We start from the raw sequence: 24,052 nt of genomic DNA, 5'->3' as shown, positions 1-24,052 counted from the left end.
TGAATGAAATTTCTGTATGAAATTTAAATTTCTGGGTTTTTTTGTGGGGGGGGGATGGGGATCAGATGGGGATTGCGCACTCAAACATTTGACAACGTCTGTGTCAAAATGTCTGCTCCCAACAAAACGAAAATTGTAAAATCGTTGCCTAAACTCTAAACTTGCGTTCATAGTGCTTTAAATTCGTCGAAATAACGCACGTTGATGGCAGGTAATGGTGTAAAAAATTTTCTTGTGAAGACCGCACCGTGTTCGAGAAATTGTTAATTCGGCTAAAAAACGTACTATGGCTGACTCCAACTTGGATCAGCACTTAGCCAAACCGGTTCATATTCAAAGACTCGAAAGAAGTTTGCGATTAGAACCCTTTCTGGATCAAGTACAAGGCGTTTTGCGAAGGTACTTAATTTTTTACTACTGGCAATAATGGCTTGACGAAATTATGAATTCTTACAGGGATGAAGATGACTCATCTGACAGTTTTTGTGATCCTGCTGTTAAGATACCTGAAGATGTACAGTTCCTGCATGGATTGCCTGTTTCAAAATCTGGTTTGTTTTTTGTTAAGATTGTCTTTTTTAATTGTTAAAATAAAGTCTTAATATTTTATACCATATTTTACAGATAGAATAACAAATAAGTTTCGTTTATACAACTTTGAACAAATTGGGAAAGAAAGAGCTTGGTTAAAAGATGTTCTTCTTAGTGATTCAAGTTCCAATGAGTCTGATCCTGAAGCCCAGGCTGAAGAAGGAATACATGAATTGCTCTATCTACATCGTTTGAGAAAGAAATATCAAGCCAAATTTTACTCATCAACAAAAAATCGACAATTCATGTATTACTCAGCAGGTCTACTTTCAAAGAGAGACATATATCCCGAACATAAATCTTCTGTATTGAAAAGTGAAGAATTGAAATCTGGTCGTGAAAAAACAGATAAGATAATTCCCAAAGAGACTAAACTGGTCAGAAGGAGAAAGAAGAAAACTAAAGATGATAAAAATGAAGCAGACATGAAAATCTTAAATGTTAAGTTGGAACCTGGGACTCCTGTGCTCTCGAATTTTGAACCAAAAGAAGCATCCTCGGATACCGTCGTGAAATCTTCTCTTATAGTGGTTAAAAAAGAGCCTGTTGACTTCTCTGAAACTGCTGATTTTAGTTTTGAATCAGACGTGGATGAACCCGGAGGATTATTTCGTAACGTGATGGAGACTGGTAGTGGACTTCAATCCCCTTCTCCTGTTCTATCGCATTCTCCTACACCACTTAGTCCGTCCCCTCACCCCTCACCTAAAGGAAAGAAGAAAAAAGAACGATTAAAGAAGGAAAAAGGTGAAAAGAAAGGAAAGTTAAAGAAAGAGAAGGGCCCACCTTCAGTTAAGGCCCTGATCGCTCAACGACGTAAATTATGGTTGCTAATTTGCAAGAAAGAGATAAGCAAGGTAATCACAAACTTTTCCCTTAGTATTGATTGAACTTATGTAATCTTGAAATTAAAACAATTTTCGGTAGGCATCGAAAGCTCGCATTAATAACCACAAAGAAGAATTGGTTTCTTGTAAACGCGCTGCAACTGGCTGCATGCGTGTATGCCGTTTGCGTGCCATGCAGTCTCAGAAAGCCATGAAAGAAATTGTGTGGCGTGCCAAAAGACTCACACGTGAAATGCAAGCTTACTGGAAGCGTTATGACAGAGTTGAAAAGGTTTGCACAACAAGTGAATATTTTCAGATAAATATTGAAATTTTATTGCTCAAAAATTACAGGTTCAACGTCGCCAAGCAGAAAAGGAAGCAGAAGAACAGCGCAAGCTCGATGTGGAGTTGATGGAAGCAAGGAGACAGCAGCGGAAGCTCAACTTCCTGATAACACAAACGGAACTGTACGCCCATTTTATGGCCAAAAAACTTGGTAATTTACATTGTTGTCACGCTGGCCTTTTCAAATTTCTAAGTAATCGAACATCATTTTCGAATTTTTTAAAATATCAGGAAACCCTGATGCAGCTGCTCAACACGATTTGATTCTCGGCCACCTTGATGAAGAAGTCAATCCGCAATTAGCATATTTAGATGATTACGACTGCGAAGCCACCAAACAGCGTGTAATGAACAATGTCAACACAGCATTTCACGTACATCAACAACAGACGCAACAGTTCGATGACCAAGAGGAATTAGAAGTATTAACCTCGAACGAAGTTCATGGTAAGTAAAAAAATAAAATAACAAAATGAGTGATGAAACCTTAATTAATGCATACTTAACGTTTTACAGCACGTCCGGAGCATGCGCAACCAAAAATATTTCAAGGATCTTTAAAATCGTATCAGTTAAAGGGTATGAATTGGATCGCTAACCTGTACGACGAAGGCATAAATGGTATTCTTGCCGACGAAATGGGGTTGGGTAAAACAGTACAGTCGATCGCTTTCTTGGCTCACATTACCGAACAATATGGAATCTGGGGTCCGTTTCTGATCATTTCACCAGCCTCAACACTACATAATTGGCAGCAAGAATTAGCACGTTTCGTCCCAGACTTTAAAGTTATCCCTTATTGGGGAAGCCCCCAGGAAAGAAAAATCCTTCGGAAATTTTGGGATACCAGAAATTTGCATACTCCAGATGCCAGCTTTCACGTAGTTGTAACATCCTACCAGCTAATCGTGACAGATTATAAATATTTCAATCGAATCAAATGGCAATATATGATATTGGACGAAGCGCAGGCCATCAAGAGTGCTTCTAGTACCCGCTGGAAAATGCTTCTGGGTTTTAACTGTCGCAACAGACTTCTTTTATCTGGTACGCCGATTCAAAATAGCATGGCTGAACTGTGGGCTTTACTTCATTTCATCATGCCTACTTTATTTGACTCACACGAGGAGTTCAACGAATGGTTTTCTAAAGACATTGAGTCTCATGCTGAAAACAAAACGGGCATCGATGAAAAACATTTGTCTCGTTTGCATATGATTCTTAAGCCGTTTATGCTACGTCGTGTTAAAAAAGACGTTGAAAATGAACTTTCGGACAAAATTGAGATTATGATGTATTGCCCACTAACCAACCGACAGCGAATGTTGTATCAAGGTATTTCCTCAAGACAATGTTTTTTTTTTTGTTGTTTTCACTTGCTTCATCAATGATTTCGTATTTTCTTAGCACTTAAAAGAAAAATCAGTATAGATGATTTGCTGTATTCGGGCGGGTCATCCGCCACTGCTCAAAACGCCACGACGACGCTTATGAATCTTGTCATGCAGTTCAGAAAGGTATAAATCTTTATCTTAATACCTTTTATATTATCTTATATTTTATTTATGTTATCTTAATATCTTTTATATGATATTACCTGACATGATTGTTTCCATTCACAGGTTTGCAACCATCCTGAGCTATTTGAAAGAAGAGAGGCAAAATCCCCTTTTTTCTTTCAACCTGCATCGTACGATTTACCCAAATTCCTCTTTCGCCAAGGGCTTCTACACACAGCTTTCCCCAGCCGCCGTCATTTGTTATTAGGTCGTTTTTTTATTTGGAGTCAAGAATATTCCCACCGGTCTTTATTCCCGTCTGAATCGCAAATTACGAATGGCTCATTGCTGGTTGAAAGTTTTGTATCGTTTAGCCGTTTGATGGGGCTTTCTCCCTTCGAACTTTTTTCCATTATGAATAATGGAATTCTGTCAAGGTAATTTCTGACATTCTACTGATTGTTGTCAGTTGTTTACACTTCTTTAAAACTTTTACAGTTTGAAATATGGTCGCACTGTTTTGGAATGTGAAGCAATCCAGCTCCATAACCAAATTTGGAAGGATGGAGTAAAACCTCATTTACTCATTCAGCCTCTTAATGCATTATCTTCAGCTTCTGTGAAATCCAGCAACATCTTCTCGTCATTTGTTTTCACAACATCTATCGGAACAGGCTATGCCCACTTGGATCACCGGCTTTCAAATATGCCAGAAACAATTGAGCATCGGATTTTACGAAGCCGCAAAGCTAAAACTGCTGGTGCTTCCGAATTTCCGTTCGTGTCTCGGCCAACACAAACCTTAAAGTGTTTGTGGACGAACATGCCAAATCTTTTGTCCTTGCCTATTTTGAAGGTATTATCATTATTAATAATTGTATCCCTTAGGACATGTGTAACAATGCTTGCGTAGGTGAGTTGCCGCGGCTCTCCTGTTGTATGCAGCGACAGAAGCGCAGCCTACTGGCTAGAAAAGTTCTCTCATTGCGCTAGTGCTGAAGGAAAGAATCTGATCCTCTGTGGATCAGCTGAAGTTCGTGAAGCAACACCCTCAATTTTTCAATCGTCCTGTGTTGGCGGACTAGAAGTTGCTAAGCCAAAGCAGGGCTGGTCCAATGTGATACTTCCAGGTAAAATCCGACACTACAAGCAAAATTTTCTTCTGATCATTGCAGTAATGAATTATTACAAATTGTTGCAGACAAGGAAACATTAATTTGTGATGCAGGCAAGTTACAAGTTCTTGATGCTCTGCTACGCCGACTCAAAAGTGAAGGCCACCGAGTATTAATTTATTCGCAGATGACCCGAATCATTGACTTGCTTGAGGTGTGTACACAAAATTAAACTTTCACCTGGTATGTTTCCTAAGGAATGTTTTCTATTCTCCAGGAATATATGTGGCATCGCAAGTGGACATACATGCGGTTAGATGGGTCCTCAAAGATATCTGATCGCCGAGACATGGTCGCCGATTTTCAGACCAGGTTTTGTTTGTTTTTTTATTTTTTAAGGGGGGACGTATTTATGTGGTTTGCTGTTTTGTAATGCGGGTGGCTGCGTGCACTTAAACTTGATTTAAATTTATTGTATGTATATTTATGTTTCAAACGTAGGTCCGACATTTTTGTCTTCTTGTTAAGTACTCGTGCAGGAGGTCTTGGCATCAATTTGACGGCGGCTGACACGGTATTTTACTTTTACCACAAGTCTTTCTTTAACTAATAGTGTTACTACTTTCCAGGTTATTTTCTATGATAGTGACTGGAATCCTACCGTGGATCAGCAGGCTATGGATCGTGCTCATCGTCTAGGACAAACAAAGCAGGCACGTGAACATATAGTTTTTTTTTTATTTGGGTAATAATTTTTATACCTTAATTCGCGTGTTTCTTCATTCAGGTGACGGTCTATAGGTTAATTTGTAAAGGCACAATTGAAGAGCGCATTTTACAACGTGCTCGAGAAAAGAGCAAAATTCAAAAGATTGTAATTTCCGGCGGCAATTTCAAACCAGATACTTTAAAACCGACTGAGGTTGTTTCTTTACTTCTGGATGATGAAGAAATCGAAAGAAAATGTACGTCTTTCATAAGTCTCGAGAATGAAATCATGTTCCTTACCTAAACATGACGTTCGTAATGTAATAATATATGTAGATCGCCTACGGCAAGCAGAACGGAAACAACAAGAATTAGAACGTGAAGCTGAACGAAAGCGGAAGCACATGGGAAGTTCAACTTCGGTGGTACGATTTCTTGCATAATTTGGTTATCGAAATTTTCGATTGTTTGTTAATTGTTTTTTATTATGATTAAAAGATGCCGGAAGCCAAACGCACTTGTCTTGGCAGTGCTACACCCACCGAATACACTCCGGCCGCAAGTCCAACTTTAACTGAGGTTTGTTGATTAAACTTATAATCCGATTAATGAAAACCTCCCTAAATAGTTGTATTTTTCTAGCATTCGTCTCAAAGTGGATTTCGTTTTGATGAAACGTCTAATGATGGATCATTGGTGGTCGATGATAGTGGACTAGTGGATTCATCAGGCAATTTATTACGAACTCTTACATTATAACGAGAAAGACTAACCAAGTTTCGGTAATTTAGGTGTTGGACGATTTACACCTCTAATTCCGGGTCGTCAACGACCCCGACCCAATCGAGGTGGCAGACGAGGACGTCCACCAGGATCTGGTAAACGTTCTAGAGTTATGGCCTCGTCGTCCGGGACTGGTCGTGAGACCACTAAACCTGCGTTGGAGAATGAAGTCGGCTTTTTGAGCCCAGAAGCAAATCGTTTATCAGACATATCTAGCAATAATGGTATTAGTCAAAATTGTAGTATCATACAAACTAGTGAATTCAAAATTCTTGACCTACCAGGAGAGGAAGCGCATGCAACGCTGCAAGACATTTCAGCTAGCCCAACAGTAAAACGTCGCCCTGGAAGACCCCGCTTAAGACCGGTTGGTCCTGCTCACCAAGGAAATCGAAAATCTAAATCGGAAGGGTCCGTAAAGAAAACTCGCAGAGGTGCTCCCTCAGGTCCGCGTGTCATCAAACCTCTTCCTGTGCCCATCGGTTTAATGACAACTAAAAACTCGGAAGTAACCCGAACACCAATGACTCCTACTTCCTCAACGCCAATCGCGAAATCTCGACCTAGTAGCTATCTTCACGACTCCTTGTCACCCTAAATGAAGTAGTATTGGGCTTAGAATTCTACTAGATACGAACTAAAGAGGAAATCAAATCTCGGGGAACATCTAAATACAACTATTATTTCTTGTTTGTTTTTTCCCTTGACTCTTCTGTGCCCGTCCCCTCCAGTGTTCTATTTTGGCCAGCACACTCCCAACGTATACACTATACAGTCTTGTTCTGTTTCTGTTTGTAATGTTGGTAATAGAAATGAAACGTCAATCGTCTTCTTACATAAAAAAAATGAAATAATACTGATGCGAAAAGAAAAAAAAAATAGTTCGTGATTAAGGTATAAGATGTCTCCAGGCATTTCCCCCGTCATTTCAGCACACTTTTATTACCAAAAAATGATTTCAAACTACAGTATGTGATTGAGACAAATGATAACCCCTATGGTCATTTGCGCTTGTCTTGGAAGTAGTACAAATTTAGATGAGATTTTTTTTTTATTCCTGCACGCAACACTTATTTGATTTATAACACTTTAAATCACATAATAGAATTGAATGAATTCGGTTTATTACAATCTTGATCAAAAAAAGGTTGGTGACGTTGGTCGTGTTCAAAAAATCGAAGTTGCGCTATTTTTTGTTGTTTTTTTTTCTTTTTTGCTCGTTTTTTGTTTTCTTTTTTTTTTTCTTTTTGTTCGTTAGGTTACTAGCAGTTTTTAATAAAGTTTTAAACACCCTTTATTTTATTTTTATGTCTTTCGTAGTATTATTTTCCGTTGATAAAAGCCAAAAGTTATATAGTATCAACTATCAATGTCTTTTTTCATCCTCTGGTCACTAGCACGCAAAATGAATTTGGTACCTAAGGGATCGAAAATGTAGGCGGCCTTCCGCCTTTAAGTTTTTTCATTCTTCTTCTCTTGAGTTCCTTCGCGTATTGTGCATTTAACAATAGAATGGACATCTCCAGAGCATACAGTACAGTATAAGGACCCACCACTCTGCAGAAGGACAAGGACGGAATGGAATACAAATCATTGGGGTTAAAAATACTTCTTCTTTTCTACCAATGGGCATTTCGAATTCAACGAAATAAACGTCGGCACAAACTGAGAATTCGGAAAGATAAAAAAGGCAGTCTTTATTCGAAAGAATGGCCGAAGGTGTGAATAGGTTCAGTTTCACACCTGTTTCGGTGAAAACTCTAGGGCTCTTTTAAGCAATTGAACAGGTCCGACGAAGAACTTTAACGCCATGGGGGAGGGGAGGGAGATTTTGATAGAATTTGATCACGTCTATTTTTATTTAGAAGTTATTTTACATCCCTTTTTATGTTATGGGTTGGGAGTTTTAAAAACTTGTAAACTTGTAACTTGTAACTCGTAAACTTTGCATATACATCTTCAATTAAAATTCAGCCTTTTATTTGCGACGACAAACCCTAACCTAACAAATTCAAAGACTAAAATCTGACACGGTTTGAACTGAATTTAGCTTCAATTGAACAAAAAAGGAGTAGCCTATTTGAAAGAAGTCATTCTTTCTGTGTTAGATGCGAGTAGGTAGTACACCTGATCGCAGGTGGGTGAGAGCGTATTGGTGGTACGGGTTTGAGTTCAGTTCTTCTTTTTTCCAGTTTTTCAGTAGTACCCCTCCCCCCCCCCCTCCACCCCACTTCAGAAAAAAAACCTTTTATTCTTGAAACGAATCCCCCTTATTCATTCCCTATCTTTTTTTATTTATTTATTTTTTTTACTGTTCTGTGTAGTATACTGCAGGGCGTATTGAACAGATTCAATGGCAGAAACACCTGGCCACAGTAAACCCCCTCGTCCCAGCGAATCCTCTATGATTTATGCAGACAGAATTTTCAGGATCAATTGTGTTACTGTGTCGCTATTTTACTCCCATTAACTCGGGCTCTTCTTTCCTATGTCTGCAACATAAAATGACAATTTCTCCCTGGTATTTCTTTTTTCCTTTGAAAATAAAGGCACTGCTTTCCGTCCGCTTTGAAAGACTTATTTGGATGAGTTTTATTTGTAGCCGTGAGAATTTTTATCTTTTGTCCAAAAAATAAATAATTCGATAGCAACGCAAACAACAAGAAGGCAGGAAAACTAAAATATTAATAGAAATGCATGGATTCTTAGTTAATAACTTTGATATAGAATGACTATTTTAATCAACAAAATTTGCAAACAATAAAGTATGTAACTGTATTCTTCTAATAACTTAATTAATGATGCGGAGCTATGCGAAAAATCTCATCGCGTAACTCGCCGTTGTTATAACACAGACTCATCCTTTAGAGTGGATAGTCCATCCGTAAAATATATACTATGCCACACGATCAATTATTAGTCTCAAAGCTGTTTGTCTAGTAACATTAAATTTTAAAAATATATAATAATAATAAATAACACTGTAATTCGTCTGCAATCTGGTTTTATTATTGTTTACTTTACTTAGTTAATTTAGAGGAGTAGACTGAGCCCAGCCGCATCTGTGTTGACTGTTGAATCATGAATGCATGTGCGCCATTGTATATTACACCAATTGTAACTTAGACTTGCAGTATTAGCACGGTAGGTCCTAGAGCGCCAGCAGAGACCATGTGTATTAATGTAATTATATTGCGGCCAATATAGGAACTAATTGTTCGCCGCCAGATGGCGTTTCATAGCCATGGGCTTGGGCAGGCCTTAACTTTTAGCAGTACAGTGAGACCAAAATGGACGCGCCTAGTATCTTTTGACGTTAGTCAAAACTCTCAACAGTTTACCTTGACATTTCGTCTGCGAAACATACGCACATACTAAAGTAGAATAACATTTTACATCGTGCACATCGATGTATACTTTGTGGATGGATTTTCAGTGTAGTGTGTGACTATAAAAAATTGTTTGAGTCAAGTTTTTCTTCCCTGACTCACTCTCCTCGCCATCATTTGGTATTCGAAGAAAACGCTCCCCTCCTCGAGAGAAGAAAAGAACAGAGCAGACTAGAAGATGGCTATTTGGCCAAAAGTGACGTGCTTTTTAAACGAAAAAACTAACGTTTGGTGTTTCCTCTTTATGTGGCTTTCTCTATGTGCTTCCCTCTCAGTGGCTCAGCCCAATTCCTGTCCGGTCAATTGTTCTTGCCTTGGTACGCTTGTTGACTGTAGCAAGCAAGGGCTTACCAAAATACCCAAAGATTTGCCTCTCTGGACTGAAATTTTGTAAGTACATTTATACATTCTCTGTGTGTTAAACTACAAGAAACAAAGTTGTTTCTAGTTGTATTTTTTGCAAGTGACTATCACCTAAGCTATTGTTGTGGTCTATCAGTGTTGACATTTTGGATTATTCAGTCTTTATTACTAATCAACTTTTATTTTAGGGAGCTACAGGAAAACCTCATCAACACATTTAGCTCCAACCATTTTGGCCATCTCAAGAATCTTCGACAATTGTAAGTAACTTGAAACATAATCAATAAATATTTCTAAACAAGTTTATTAGAAGCTTAGAATTATACTTCGAAAAACAATTTAAGTTATTTTCTATAGTATCTTCAGTATTCGAGGTTTTTTTTAACAAAACATTCGTCATAGATGTCTCTGAAATAGTGAAAAGATGAAGAACGTACATTTGCTTTGCCTAGGAAGTAAATACAAAGAAAGAAAAAAGAGATAGGGGATTGTGAAGGGAGGGGTTAAAAGGTGCTCCCCTGTGGTGTCCGAAGCCCCGCACCTTTTGGGGTTGTAGTAGAAGAACAGAGACCCTGAGTGGCCTCGTCGTCCTTTTTTTTTTTTAAAGATTTGGCGCTTCCTTAAGGTTTTCTTTTCCCCCCTTCCCTCTTTTAGAACTTGTACACAAAAGAGAAAATGTTGGGTCCTTTTTTTTAAGGAGGGGAGGCAGAAGAGGGGAGAACCCACCCTACCACCAACACAGAAATGAAACTTGAATGCATAGTAGGTGTCTAATGCTTATAATTTTTACCCTCACCTCCTCTTATTTCTCCCCCATGTCTAAAATGATGAGATACAAGCATTCCAACACCTTTCCCCCTGCCTACCGAACTCTCTTTCTGTTTTTCTTTTGGGGAAAATGTTCTGGTCGAAGGGCTCGAGGAAATGACTTTTCCAGAAGAGAGAATATGATTCTGAATCGAGGGACTTAGTGGTTGTTGGTAAGGGATTCGCTAGATGCATACACACATGCCACTTGATTCCTATGTTTTTTACGATGTCTAGAAACTAAAATACTACATTGTTAAATGCTAAGTTAAGTTATTTATCTCTCAAATTTCCGCTGCGAACAAAGTTTCGCTTGAATTTGATCCCCACTCCTCAACTGCAATGGGAAAATCCACTCGTTCTAATTAAGTCAAATTCAAATGCCGTTTGAACTGCATCTCGAATGAAATGGAGTGAGTGACCCCCTTTACTGCCATTTTTGTTTCATGCTCGACTGTAAATACGTTCCGTCGTAATAGATTGTTTCCGTTTTACTGGTCCAAGACAATCAATTGATGACTATCCGGGGTAAATTCGTTTTTTCTTTAACGTTTTGACCATGATTTGCTCGGCACTAAGGATCCTGCATATGTGTCTTGTCTCTTGAGGTAGTCGTTTTCATCGTTGGCCGCCTCTAGAAAATGTGAGTGATCAATAGGGAAAACAACTAGTAAATTTCTTTCAGATCTTTCTTGGAAAAGGTGAAGAGATGTATATCCGTTTGTCTGTAGCAATTATAAGCACTTCGATAGGCCTACACATATAAGACACATTTTGGCGCGCATATAGTTAGTGTATCCCTACGGCCACTAGGTCTCTAGCGTTTGTTTCCGCCTATGCCTGGTAACGATAAACTACATTTTTCGTTCCACTAGGTTTTTTTAAACCGTATCAATTTAATTGAATTTAAAATTGTTTTCAATACTCTGTGATTCACCCAATGGTTATTTATTTATTTTATCAGGGATCTCAGCAACAATAAAATAAAATTAATCGTGCCCGGATCGCTTGCTTCATCAGTTCACCTCAATGAATTGTAAGTACTCTTGTGTCATTTCTCTTTTTAAAGGTCTTTTAATTCCTTTGGGTTTCGTTGTCGACAATAACAAACCAGTGTCATTCTTATTATCTACTTTAAACGAATATAGATATAGGGAAGGTTCAAAGACATTTTGAAAGTTATTGAGATAAAATTCACATTCATTCACACAAATTACCTTTCACATTGTCTGTTGATTAACTGTCTTTTTTAAAGAGTGTTAAGACTTGAAAGGTGCGCCTCTAATGTTTTGCTCGCAGAATGCATAGAAAAGAACTTTTGTATGCATGCGTGATTTTGGAATGCCTTTGGCAGTCTTATGGAGTGGTAAATTCTTTCATGGGCTTTGCGTCCATCACAAGCATCGTTTAGAAAATCTGAATGCCCTTGTCATTCTCTTGATTTCAAAATTTGTCTAATTTCTTCTTAACATTCTGTCCTGCCTTTTATTGTTAATATTACTCGTGCGTGTCAAGGAATCGCCTCTTTGCACGGGACATTAAAACAACTTATGTGTTTTTCTTTTGTATTTGTTTGTTATTTATGTTCTTTTCGTGTTTGTAAAAACAGGAAATTGAATCACAACGAGTTGACGGATATCCCTGACCTAGGCCCCTTAGCAAATCTTTCGTCGATAAATTTGTAAGTATTGCTCAGTCTCATTTTTGTGAGGTTAATGTTCTTTTGTAGGAATTCAAATTTACAGTTTTTTTTTCTCCCTTTTTAGGGCGCACAACGAGATTTTGTCACTGAACGGAACGTGGCTGACTCGAACTAAAAATCTTAAAAATCTTGATCTGAGTCACAACAAAATCTCTGAAATTCCAGCCGGAATATTCTCCAATGGTAGCCGACTTCAAGTTTTGTAAGTTACTTTCGCACTGTTCGCAATTGATGAATATTTTGTCAGTAAACATAAATAACTGTCAATGTCCTTTCCAATGATAAAGATATCGTCTAGAATTAAAATTACGCCTATTAACTGCAATCTGTTTTATTAATGTGTTTACGTGATGGACAAGAGTTTCCCTTTCAACTAATATTTTATAATATTCCCCGTTTTCGTCTATTGGTCATGTTTAAGACATTGAAAGTGATTCTGCACAACCGAATTACTTATACTTTCTATCTATCAGTTTAATTATTCATGAGAAACACAGTGTGCAAAGTCATGCAAGCTTACTAAGTATGTAGCTTACTAAATCTTAGCTAAAGCCTACTTAATGTAGTTCACTGAACACAGATGGAAGTTTTAAAAAAAATATCCTTTACGTTTATTTCTCTGATTATCATCATAGAAATGGAAAAAGTTATTAGACATAGCTTCTTAGCGTGGAAAAGTGAAGGATCTTAAAATTGGAAAATGTGTTACACAAGCCTAGGTCTGAATTGCTTTCAATACTGCAACTATTTTGGAAACAACAATGCCGTCTGTTAGCTGCCAACAAAGATTACGTTCTGTTCGAGGACGAAAATCGCGCGTGATTTAGTTGGCGGGGTTTGCTCTATCAAGGGATTTTATGTGTGTAGTCAAATTAACGCTTCATTTTTCTTGATTCATGTTGCTAGAGGTTTACATTCTTAGATTCTGAACTGAATTATTATTTAAATAGTTATTCGACCTTAGTGGCATACGTTTGACTCATTATGAAAGCGTTCTCATTATATAATGTGTTATATTATCATGGTATCTTTCTCGTTTAGAAATTTGAGCAACAATCGAATTCAACATCTGGATAAAGGATGCCTTTACAATCTGACAGCACTCGTCGACTTGAAATTAGCCCGTAACAGGATATCCTCTCTTCCCAAAGAGCTGTTTAAGAGACTTTCTGCCCTTAAATTTCTGTGAGTTTGAAGATTAAATCATTCGTCATATCGCATGATCCGATACAGACGAGATCGCAGAGGAAAAGAATCCCGGCTGAATCAATTATTTTTTGCTCCTTTATTAATAACAGTGAATTGAATCGGAACCGACTAACAAAAATTGAAGGACTGACATTTGATGGCCTCTCATCGTTGACTGCTCTCCGCCTCCGACGAAACGAAATAAATCAACTCTTCGATGGTGCTTTTTTCGGACTCTCTTCAATCCAGCAATTGTAATTTTACATTTCTTATTTTCAATTTATTGTTCATTTCGTTAGTCGTAGGAAGCGCAACAAATAATAATAATTTCCTTATTTTTAAAGGCAACTGGATTTCAACAACATCACGACAGTGACTAAAGCTTGGCTGTACGGGTTGAATTCCATGCAACAGTTAAGCTTAAGCAACAATCATATCTCAACCATTGACAAGGACGCTTGGGAGTTTTGTCAACAAATGTGGGAATTGTAAGTAACGAAATTATCCTAAACCCTATCCAATTTGCCCCTTCAGTCGAAAAATATTAACAACTTATTGATTTGAACGCAACGATAAACTCTAGTTTGGGGATTTATTATTGGCTAACTTTAATTTTAACTGTGCATTTGGGATTTACATTTAATTTTGAGTAATGTTTTCACGAATATGTAATTTTTAAATATTAAAGTATCGGAGCATCATATGATTATATTTCGTTTGGGGAGTGTGGGGACATCGATGTTACATCAACTGTCCCAAGTCCAAATATTATGTGCTAGGTATGTCTTGATGGCCATACCCCACTCACCCATCCCTTTTAAGGGTTTATAGTGAGTGTACCATTTAGTAGTAAGCACCCTTTTATGAATAAGATTGAGAAGGCTACCTTTACTTATACAAATTGGTGTTAGAAACTGTGATGGTGTTTCACAACTGACAAAAGTGGTCGCCCGCAATAAATGTTAAGATTTTGCTTGTAAATTAAACGATTATTGGTTTCTATTCAATGTGCTGCTTAACGTTCACGTTTCAGTTTTTCGCATTGTATAAAAAAAATTTATTTTTATTTTTTAATCTAGGGATTTGACACACAATGACTTGGTAGCCGTCGAAAAATCCTCGTTGACCAAACTTCCAAAGCTTCGACAACTAATTCTCGATCATAACAAGATCTCGTATGTGGAGGAGGGGGCCTTTGCTCATCTACCGGTGTTACAAACACTGTATGATAAGATTGATTTTGATAATAACATTCATTTTGAAACCAAATCAATGTTAAAATTTTTATTTGCAGTGAACTGAATTACAATGAAATTTCCTGGACCATCGAAGACACAAATGGAACGTTCACTGAGTTAAGCCAAGTGACTAAATTGGGTTTGGCTGCCAACCGCATTAAATCAGTGGCTCGCAAAGCCTTTGTTGGAATGCAAGGTCTCAAGGTTCTCGACCTACAGGATAACGCCATTGCAACTATTCAAGACGGAGCGTTCTCTGAGCTACCGTCGCTCGAAGATTTACGAGTCAATAGTAGCAGCCTTCTTTGTGATTGCCAGCTAAAGTGGCTTCCAGCTTGGTTGGATGTTAATGGTGGACTTGCTTCAATGGTAGATCTTAAGTGCGGACACCCTGAAAAGCTGGTTGGATTAGTCGTTCAGCAAGTTCCTGTTCACAATTTTACTTGTGGTTAGTAAATATTTTTAGCTCAAAAAATTGTCATCGTATTGACCTAATACTTCTATTTATTAAATAACAGATGACTTTCCAAAACCCTTCATCACTGAAGAACCGATCACCAAAGTTGCCCTGAAGGAAGAAAATGTTACACTAACGTGCAAGGCTGAATCTACGTCGGCGGCCTCACCCATGAGTGCCATCTGGAAAAAAGACAATCTGGTCTACAAAGGAAGCCAGGTGGTGACGCTAGCTCGATCACCGGATGGACGCACAAACCTAATGACATCAGAGCTTCTACTTCAAAACATTTCGGACGAAGATGCCGGACGTTACCAATGCGTTGTTTCCAATGATTTTGGTTCCACGTACTCTTCTCGGGCTAAAATAACCGTTCATGGTACAAGAAAATGTTAATGGTGGAATTTATCAGTTATTAATTTAATTCATATCTGTCCTTATTTAGTCTTTCCTACATTCACCAAAACACCAGTTGATATTCGAGTCAAAGCAGGGAACACTGCTCGACTAGAGTGTCATGCCGAAGGATCCCCTCCTCCGGAAGTTGCTTGGAAAAAGGATGGCGGAGATGACTTTCCTGCAGCACGCGAGCGTCGTATGCATGTGATGTCTAATGATGATGTCTTTTTCATTGTCAACGTTAAGGCAGCTGACATGGGTGTTTACTCCTGTACGGCTCAAAATGTAGCGGGCGTTATCGTTGCCAACGCTACGCTGACCGTTCTTGGTAAATATTTGATTTTCGCTTCAATATTTTCTATAAATTTGTTATTATTTTTGTATTTGTATATTAATTTTAATATTATTTATTTATTTTTACAGAAACCCCGTCATTTGTTAAACAAATGGAAGACAGGGAGATTGTTACGGGTGAGACAACAGTCTTGGAATGTATGGCGTCTGGTTCTCCTAAACCTCGTCTTAACTGGACTAAAGATGGTGGACCGTTAGTGGCCACTGAGAGACATTTTTTTACAGCTGATAGCCAACTTTTGATAATCGTTCACACAAAGACATCGGATGCGGGGCGATACGAATGTGAAATGTCCAATCCTCTTGGAGTTGAGAGAGACTCGACCATGTTGACAGTTATTCCAACATCACTTGCATCTGGCGATAGAGAAGATGAATCGGCCACGATTGGAATTATTATAATCGCTGTTGTCTGCTGCGTGGTGGGCACTTCAATAGTCTGGGTCATCATCATCCACCAGACGCGCAAGAGAGCAAGAATCAATGCACTCTCTTTGCCGTCATCAACTCTACAGACCCAGCCACTGCATGCAACGCCAAGTTTACCGTTTCCTGGAGTAGAGTTCATGGCTACGGATACTGACGACCCGGATATTAATATCGATATCGACAGTATTCCTACTACGTTGTATCCGCCTGATTTGGAGATTTTGGCATACAAGGAAAGTGTCGGATCTACTGGGCAACTCTACACCTATCTTGCCGATAATAATTCGGATTCAGAACACTCAAGTAGCAAAGATAGCGGTAACGGCGACTCCGGTAGAAGAAGCAACAGCAACGAGGACGTAACGGTGATCAACGATAATGTCGTCAGTCACAGCTTACATAGTCTAAACACTGCCGTCACTGAAGCCTCTGATAGTACAGTGTCATCCAGATTACCTTGTAGAAGCAATCATCCTCGCAACTATTCCAACGCCAACTACACCCGAACGCTCAGCACCTTTGTGCCTCAACCAAGACCTAGCACTCACTTCACGGAAGCAGAGCACACAAGTAGACCAGCCCATTCACGAGGGCGAATGTCGCTTTACGAAGACCGATGCGCGCGTAATTCACGGCACTCGATGGGTTCTCCCGTTGCCAATTACAGCCTGGCTCGGCACGAAATCTAAAACTAAATGCCTATTTATGTGAATCGCAGAAAAATGTTCTGAAACTACGAATGTGAAAATTTGGTGGCCTTGTTCAAATTTTGGCAGTTGCTTAAGATTTTGAAATTGTTGAATGCACTTTGTACCGATCACCTAGTCGCGTTAATAATGTTTATGGTGTAAAAGTTGTGTTACATACCTGATTTTTAAATGTGTCAAGGCATTTCCGCAGTTAAGCCTTATTGAGAAGTTATTGTTAAAAATACTGCGTTGTATACGTTTCTGCATTGCAATCATATCTTCTCGTTTTGTTCAACTGAGCTTTTAATTGTTCATCATTGGTGTTTATTTCAGCATGCCACTCAATAGAATATATTCGAGGATGGCTGTATAGGAAATTTATGTATTTGTGTTTCTCTTATTTTCAAGAGTTATGCTCACAATATTTTAGAGTATTGAATAACCGTCGTCCATAATGTTGTCTTCTTGTAATCGAAAAATAGACTTCATTGTTATAATTTTTATCCTTTTTCACTTCATTAACTCGATATTAAGGTAATAAGTGTATTTTTCCAGATATTTCCAGATATTGATCTGTCTTTCCACGACGGATGCAATTCAAAAGTTAGGACAAAAAATCTCCCTCCAATAAACGCTTGAGGTAAAACTAACTTTTACGACGGCGTACGCGAAGGTGAGCGTGACGGTGAACGAGAAGATGGGCTAGAAGAACCCGATTCTCCCTGCGCAGCATGGCGTCGCATACGCTCTCTAAAGAATTAAAAGAACCAAATTGTTAGCTTTTAAGCGAAAATATTTGTTGTGGTACAGCATTTACTTTCGACGTAAGCGTAAAGCAAGCTCGCGCATTTCTTCCTCGCGATTCATTCTGTATTTGTTTAACAAAGTTTGTTTTTATTATTGAATGGAAAATAAGTGTTTAAATGTACATTAACGAATATTGTTAATGCCCAAATTTTACCTTTCCTGTTCTACTTTTTGTAGTTTTTCCTTTTCAGCCCGTTTATCCGCCTTGTCTGTAACAATATCAACATATCAATCTAGTCATGGAAAGCTTTATCAAGCAATAACAACGTACATTGTTTGTTGAGAGCTGCTTGCATCTTGCGCTTTAGTCGTTCCTGTGGCGTCATTGTATTCTATTTTAAAATATTGCGTGGATATTAACATCTTTCAAAAAGGCACGTGAACTCGAATGACTAAAATTAGTAAAAGGGCAGGACTTTTCTTTTAAATAACTTAATAAATCTAACTGTCTTTGCAACATTTACTAGTAACACGAAAAATACTCCTTAACAATAGATTCTGACACTGCAAATATTGATATCTTACTGACTTTGGTTGCACCAGTGCCTCTACCACTAGAACCTGTCACTGATGGAGTTGAAGGCCTGAAAAAGAAATATAGTGTACAGCTCTTCAGATTAACATAAGGAAATGATAAGATACTTTGATGCTGAATTAGAAACTGTAGGTTTGGATGGCGACGTAGACTCTCTGTCCGAGAGAGACGAATCAGAGTCGCTCTTTTTTCGACCATAATAGCGACGTACAGGAGGAGCAGGTAATGGATTAGATATTTGGGGTGGACTAAAATGGCGTGTTTCTCGAGCAAGTGAGGCGTATGACGGAGGTGGACGAATGGGAGAAGAGGAACGACGGATTGACTGACGAGATGATGAGGACCGTGAGGACGATGAGCTTGATGAAGACGATGACGATTTTCTTCGACTGCGCTCACTACAAATTAAAAATTAATATTCAAATTACGAAGGAATTTAATCGTGAAATTAATTTTGTACCGAGGCGGAGAGCGATTCCTTTGCCGTCTGCTACTTCGCGGCGAATACGACCGAGAGCGTGATCTTGAATGGCGAGAACGACGACGAGATCTTGAGCGCGAACGTGAGGAACGATGACGTGAACGTGATCTTCGGCGAGAGCGAGACCTAGAACGCTCATTTTTGTAGTAAGATCCGGATTTTTTATCTTTTCTGGATCTAGAAATGGAAGGTGATGGGGATCTGGCACGATGATCTCCCGAACGGGAATGTCGTTTGTCATTTACTTTAGTTGTGTCACGACCACTGTTTAAAGGACGACCACCCCTGTCTCGAGCCAAGAAAGTTGTGGAGGCAAATGGCCGCTTATTTGGTAAATCTTTATCGCGAGTTTTGTTCGGAGACCGAGAGCTAATCGTTTTCCCTCCTGGATCCGAATCTTCGTCACCAAAAGATGTGATAAATTTGATTCCACCTTCGAAGGGTGAAGGAGAACGTGACTTGGACACTGATTTCGAGCGGCGAAGTTGTCCATCGTAAGTTGGGCTAGCTCGTGTAGCGTAACTAAAAACATCACGAAAGAAAACGAAGCAAACAAGAATGTTGAATAAGAAAGGAAAAAACAAATTGTTCAAAAATATGAACGTAAAATTATGCAGGGTGATTTTACCTTGGAGGACTCAGACATCGATTCATAAGCAATGCTTGCAGCTTTTGCTCTCTAAACGCCCGTCGCTCTTTCCTTGCTTTTCTCCCCTAGGATTTGTTGTCTAATAGTTAGTTATTAGAAACTAAACCTGAAATATTTTCACAATATTACAGAATACATGGCCCGCTCTTGTTCTTCCTCTTTGGCGATTCGTAATGACTCTTGCTCATCCAAATCACGAGTGAGTAGTGACATGAAGTCCTGTCGGCCTAACCCATAGTGAAGTGCACATTTGTTGACTTCGTGCATTTGCTCAGTTGTCAATTTATCGACAGCAATTGATAAATCTACGAGATCATCAATGTCTTCACAGATATTTTCGATTATTTGATTGTATTTGACTAATATTACCCAAATCAATGTCGCTATCGGATTCTTCTTCTTCAGTCGCTTCGGGAGGAACCACGGGAATATTATGCGAAGTTGATGCTGCGGCTGACGAGGATGGCGTGGAATCGTCATAAGTGAACCCAATGGCCGCTTTCTTCGGCGCAAGCATTTTTTTCTTTTCCTCTTCACCTAACTTTTGAACTGGTCCGAATTGCTCTTCAAGCAATATTTGATGTAGAAACTTTTCCTCTGAAACTAAAAATGCATATTACACAAAAAACTAGTTAATGAAAAGAAAGCATAGAAAACAAAAGTAAAAAGTCCTCCAGGCCTTACAAGTTCTTACATATATTCTGTCTAGGTCAACACTCATTTTTGCTATCTCTCGCAATCGACAAGGCTGAAGGAGAAAAGGTTTTGTCAAACACGGAGGTACCGTTCGCATGCATTCGTCTTCAAGAAAGCGAGCAGCGTGGTTGAAGTTTAAGCGGCCTTGCACAGTGAAAACGCCAACTGTCTCGTTAGTCAGAGAGAGCGCGATTTTAGTGCCAAGAAAAAAAAGGACGAAACGAAAAGAAATAATCAAGAACGGATTCCAGTGTGGCATTATCATTCCTACTTTCTAAAGAAGATCTACGGAATCTGTTTTTCGTCAATCTCAGTTCTGGAGGTATCGCGGCATAACCTGTTCTTTTAAACTTCAATGGTGATGCCAGCTTCTGTTCTCCAGGAAAGTGGAGAAAACCAGACTAAAATACAGAGATCGAACAATAAACTTATTTGCTGTTCTTTGCGCTTGATGGTGAAAACATAGAGCTTTTTAATGGAGATCAGGGAAGCTTGTCCTTCTTGTCCATTCCGGATTAAGGTAATAAATATTTATTATAAAATTTAGTCTGGATATTCAAGTTATTCACCCTTTTCTTTTCAGAGTGCACTAATAGCAAAATTCATCATTCTACTTCTTGTGACAGCAACATTAACTGAAGGGGCGCCTATTCCCGGTCACTATTTGGAGGAAACACCAGGAGAGGATCGCTCTTACCATATTCACAATTTCGTGAAGAGAATGCATAAGCTATTCAGTTTAATACAGTTTACAATAAGGCATAATCTTGGCATGTTTTGAAAAATGTAAATTATTGTCCATATAAACCACTGAGTGATTTCAGTCAACTGATTTTATTTTCTAAATGTATCTTAAGAACTTTGAGAGATGTCTTACCTCCAATAAATTCATTTTGTACAAGGATTCTGTATCTTTCATAGCTCGCTTGTCTTTCTTCCCACACCTCCTCACCAGGATCCTGATCAGTGTCGCTGTCATCTTTTTGGGGGCGACAAGGAATAACATCTAGATGTGCTCTAACATCAAACCGGTCAATCAAGATTTCTGGTTGTCCTTGCCAAGGCATCCTGTAAAAGTGAGTTTTTTGGGCAAAGTTAATAGGTACAGAAATCCAAGATATTTAGAGCCCTCATTATACATTGTAGCAGGACTGTCCGCTATAGCTGCTATTGCTGGATCAACATGAATTTTCATGGGGCGACCATGAACTTGAAGGAATTGGGCAGGATCTCCTTTCTGAAAATTGTAGCATTAATTTAAAAAAAAAAAATTTTGTGGGTGGAAAAAATAAAATTATTAAGCTTGTTATATTGTTGACTGACTGTTTTCTCATAATATTCTCGACGCCTTTCAGCTCGCCTTCGGTGATCTACCATCCTTAAATTGAAAAAGAGCTCAGAATTAGAAAGCCAAGGACATCTAATGCCATTTGCACATACATAGACTTCAGGAGACGCTCCTGTTTTCGTGCTTCATGCCACATGTTGATGGGTCGAAATCTTCGTTTTCAGTGAATCCTATACTTTCTGAACTGTATAGAATACGTTTTTACTCACTTATTATCAACAATTCTATATTTTTGAAAAACTTCAAAGTAACAGCAGACTAATCATCCTTCATTAAAATACTCTACAAGATTGGTAGGAGCCACCAAGTGGATCACACAAGTACTATATGCCTTAGGTGTTGCAACAAAAAACAAAACAAATCGCATGTATGCAAAACGCCAAACCCTCGGCCTTAAACTTCAAAATATCAAAACTTTCTCTCCCGACTCCTGTCGTTTCGACAGTCCAACTTTCTAATGTATTAGCAGCTTTTACATCAGTAACTGCAGTGGAAAAATGAGCGTTATAGGAAAAGATTTTTTTTTCCTTTTTAGTTTTTATCTTTTGAGCATATGGTTACACGTTACAGCATTTTCTCTCGACAACATTTTGTAGGTTAACCGTACGTCACACAGCTTTCACATTTCTCAACTTCAACTTAGAGAATACTTATTAAGTAATAAAATGGTCCGTTAATTTATGGAAAATACGAATAGGTAACAAGAAGAGTAACAATTTTCCTGGTTTACCGATGTCTAATGATGCAAGCTAGCGTTAAACTACAACTAGTGGTTAAATGTGAGATTGGAAATTAACGCAATATTGAGTGAACTAAGTGAAGAACAAAGTCAATTAACGACATTTACCGTTAAATATATGTAGTCAATTATACCACATCAAGATTGGTAAGACTACTTCAAAATAAATCAAGCGTTTGCTCGAGCAAAATTTCAAAAAAAAATAAGACAGCCCAAATAAATCTATTTGCTAAGTATTTCTTCAATTGGATTTCAAATTAAAAAAATAAATGTTGCAACTTGCTCATGTATATGATTGATGATGAGTTCCAATGATTCAAAGATGGTCCGGACTCCGGAGAGGTGGAGTCTAACCGCGGTGAGTTGAGAAGAGAATTAAATCAAGAAAATGCCGGCGAAGCTTGAGGTTCCTTTTTGGCACTTGACCAAAAACCTTTTTCTTTGAAAAGGTGAGAGATGAGGTTAATAAACTGTGATGAGACGCTTCGGCTGGGAGTCCAACAAAAAAAGATCTTGGACTACAATTAATTTAAAGTTTTTTTGGGCTGAATCCCCGCCTCAACCTCAACTCATACTTTCTATACGCATATATTTCTACCACACACCCACCTACCCAATATGACGTCATAGAATAAATGTGAATCTTGCCTGAGTAATTTGTTAGGAACTCCTTTGAGAACTCAAATTTATCTCCAGTCGCTCAAAAGTCTCTAAATCAACCTTAATATGGTGGCATTAGAATAATATATTGAATTCGGTATCCAACAATCGAGTCCTTAAAACATGATGAATTAAAGAAATTAAGGGTGGCATCGCGGGTTTTCCAGTAATCATTCAGGACACCTTGCATTGTTGACGAAACGCCCTATTTAGAAACAAAGAATCAGGAAAAAATCAAGGAGTTTATCGCAAAATGTGAGTTATTCTATTACTTTTAGATGATCTGAATCGGAGTATGCGACCATTCCATATATTGGCTTCCTGTAGGGGTGATGCTATGAGATTCTCCTTTTGAAAATTACGATTGATTTAGCTTTCAAAATTCAAACTTAAAATAATAATAATAATAATAATAATAGTAATACTCTTAAAATAGGAAATATCAATAACAAGCAAGACAGAAATTCAGCCTGTTACTACTGGAATACGCTGGAGGGATGTAAAATTTTTCTGTGTCAAACCCTCTCCGCATCGAGTTATGCCTAACTTTCCCACTAACGTGAAAACCGCATTGCAAATTTGGATGGTATTGACGCAAAATGGTCGCACAATACGACCTTTCTATTATATTGGTACACCGTAAAGAAACAATTAAACACAACTCCAATCCAAAGTCTATTCATTCGCTGAAATTTTATTTCCACGTAACTATCTAGTTTACTATCAAGTTAAATAGCAGACTATACAAATATCCACAGATCGCAAAATTTTTCAATATGGAAACCTTATTACGGATCAAATTTACAGCTTCAAATGTGCTTTTCAAATGTGGGGAAAATTCTAATTAGATGAAAATAAGAAAAATTATAATCAAGTTTGAATACATCTCGTGAAGATGAGTTGGAAAGTTTCGCGTCGCTATATTTATGGCTACAAGCTGGGCACAAGCCACTTCATTTTGAATTCATCATCGGCCAGTTGAAGTTGACGTACGTTACACGCACGCCTTGAAGGTAACCCTAGCGTGAAAAAGTAAAACATATTTTATAGCTTGTTGGCATAAACACATAAACATGTAACCGACCGACTTACACCGGTTTATTTCATGGTGTTGGTTGTCAAAATCAATTAGAAAAATTTCAAAAATCGCTCTCTCAATAAAAAATTAATCTTTTTTGAAAAATATAAACGGCCAAAAAGATAAAGTCTAGGCTACACCGTTTTAATTTTCAAGATGAGATGAAATTTTTC

The 24,052-nt window shown here is 38.2% G+C and overlaps 3 protein-coding genes, 2 long non-coding RNA genes and 1 other non-coding gene across 8 annotated transcripts; 3 read left to right on the top strand and 3 right to left on the bottom strand.

The window, feature by feature from the left end:
- The first annotated feature begins 74 nt into the window (after positions 1-74).
- On the top strand, positions 75-6,695 carry LOC124343031 (chromatin-remodeling ATPase INO80-like). The gene is made up of 21 exons (XM_046796138.1): positions 75-399; positions 457-551; positions 625-1,448; positions 1,519-1,710; positions 1,773-1,917; positions 1,998-2,213; positions 2,283-3,101; positions 3,174-3,283; positions 3,389-3,702; positions 3,764-4,121; positions 4,179-4,395; positions 4,467-4,594; positions 4,658-4,752; positions 4,882-4,954; positions 5,010-5,093; positions 5,168-5,345; positions 5,425-5,513; positions 5,587-5,667; positions 5,731-5,818; positions 5,880-6,095; positions 6,156-6,695. Exons 1-21 carry the CDS (start codon positions 287-289, stop codon positions 6,467-6,469), a joined length of 4,749 nt encoding a protein of 1,582 aa, XP_046652094.1. The 5' UTR covers positions 75-286; the 3' UTR covers positions 6,470-6,695.
- A 2,440-nt stretch (positions 6,696-9,135) lies between these two features.
- LOC124343033 (leucine-rich repeats and immunoglobulin-like domains protein 3) lies at positions 9,136-17,389 on the top strand. The gene is made up of 13 exons (XM_046796141.1): positions 9,136-9,650; positions 9,812-9,883; positions 11,395-11,466; positions 12,040-12,111; positions 12,197-12,334; positions 13,174-13,317; positions 13,431-13,574; positions 13,665-13,808; positions 14,400-14,543; positions 14,615-15,006; positions 15,077-15,394; positions 15,461-15,742; positions 15,838-17,389. Exons 1-13 carry the CDS (start codon positions 9,439-9,441, stop codon positions 16,884-16,886), a joined length of 3,183 nt encoding a protein of 1,060 aa, XP_046652097.1. The 5' UTR covers positions 9,136-9,438; the 3' UTR covers positions 16,887-17,389.
- On the bottom strand, positions 14,049-14,184 carry LOC124346373. The gene has a single exon (XR_006919921.1). It is a non-coding gene; the product is annotated as a U11 spliceosomal RNA (small nuclear RNA).
- A 26-nt stretch (positions 17,390-17,415) lies between the features above and the next one.
- Positions 17,416-21,711, bottom strand: LOC124343040 (CLK4-associating serine/arginine rich protein-like). 2 transcript variants are annotated; one of them, XM_046796151.1, is made up of 14 exons: positions 21,495-21,711; positions 21,378-21,432; positions 21,194-21,291; positions 20,932-21,122; positions 19,728-19,961; positions 19,488-19,663; positions 19,338-19,423; positions 18,689-19,231; positions 18,336-18,626; positions 18,223-18,277; positions 17,965-18,025; positions 17,848-17,902; positions 17,704-17,754; positions 17,416-17,636 (listed from the first exon to the last, which is right to left on the bottom strand). In XM_046796151.1, the coding sequence occupies exons 1-14, from the start codon at positions 21,536-21,538 to the stop codon at positions 17,540-17,542; spliced, it is 2,037 nt and encodes a 678-aa protein (XP_046652107.1). In that variant the 5' UTR covers positions 21,539-21,711; the 3' UTR covers positions 17,416-17,539. The 2 variants fall into 2 exon arrangements, with proteins under 2 accessions (XP_046652107.1, XP_046652108.1); XM_046796152.1 differs by lacking the exons at positions 17,416-17,636; positions 17,704-17,754 and having other exon boundaries at positions 17,868-17,902; positions 18,219-18,277.
- LOC124343089 lies at positions 19,968-20,958 on the top strand. 2 transcript variants are annotated; one of them, XR_006919140.1, is made up of 3 exons: positions 20,032-20,376; positions 20,437-20,574; positions 20,638-20,958. It is a non-coding gene; the product is annotated as an uncharacterized LOC124343089 (long non-coding RNA). The 2 variants fall into 2 exon arrangements; XR_006919139.1 differs by having other exon boundaries at positions 19,968-20,574.
- Positions 21,712-22,731: 1,020 nt separating the features above from the next.
- On the bottom strand, positions 22,732-23,774 carry LOC124343111. The gene is made up of 3 exons (XR_006919170.1): positions 23,686-23,774; positions 23,074-23,149; positions 22,732-23,006 (listed from the first exon to the last, which is right to left on the bottom strand). It is a non-coding gene; the product is annotated as an uncharacterized LOC124343111 (long non-coding RNA).
- Between the last annotated feature and the right edge of the window lie 278 nt (positions 23,775-24,052).

Source organism: Daphnia pulicaria, chromosome 6 (assembly GCF_021234035.1).
Source record: "Daphnia pulicaria isolate SC F1-1A chromosome 6, SC_F0-13Bv2, whole genome shotgun sequence".
Lineage (NCBI taxonomy): Eukaryota > Metazoa > Arthropoda > Branchiopoda > Diplostraca > Daphniidae > Daphnia > Daphnia pulicaria.
Note: the sequence above shows the minus strand (reverse complement) of the source record. Positions and strands in the feature narration are given on the sequence as shown.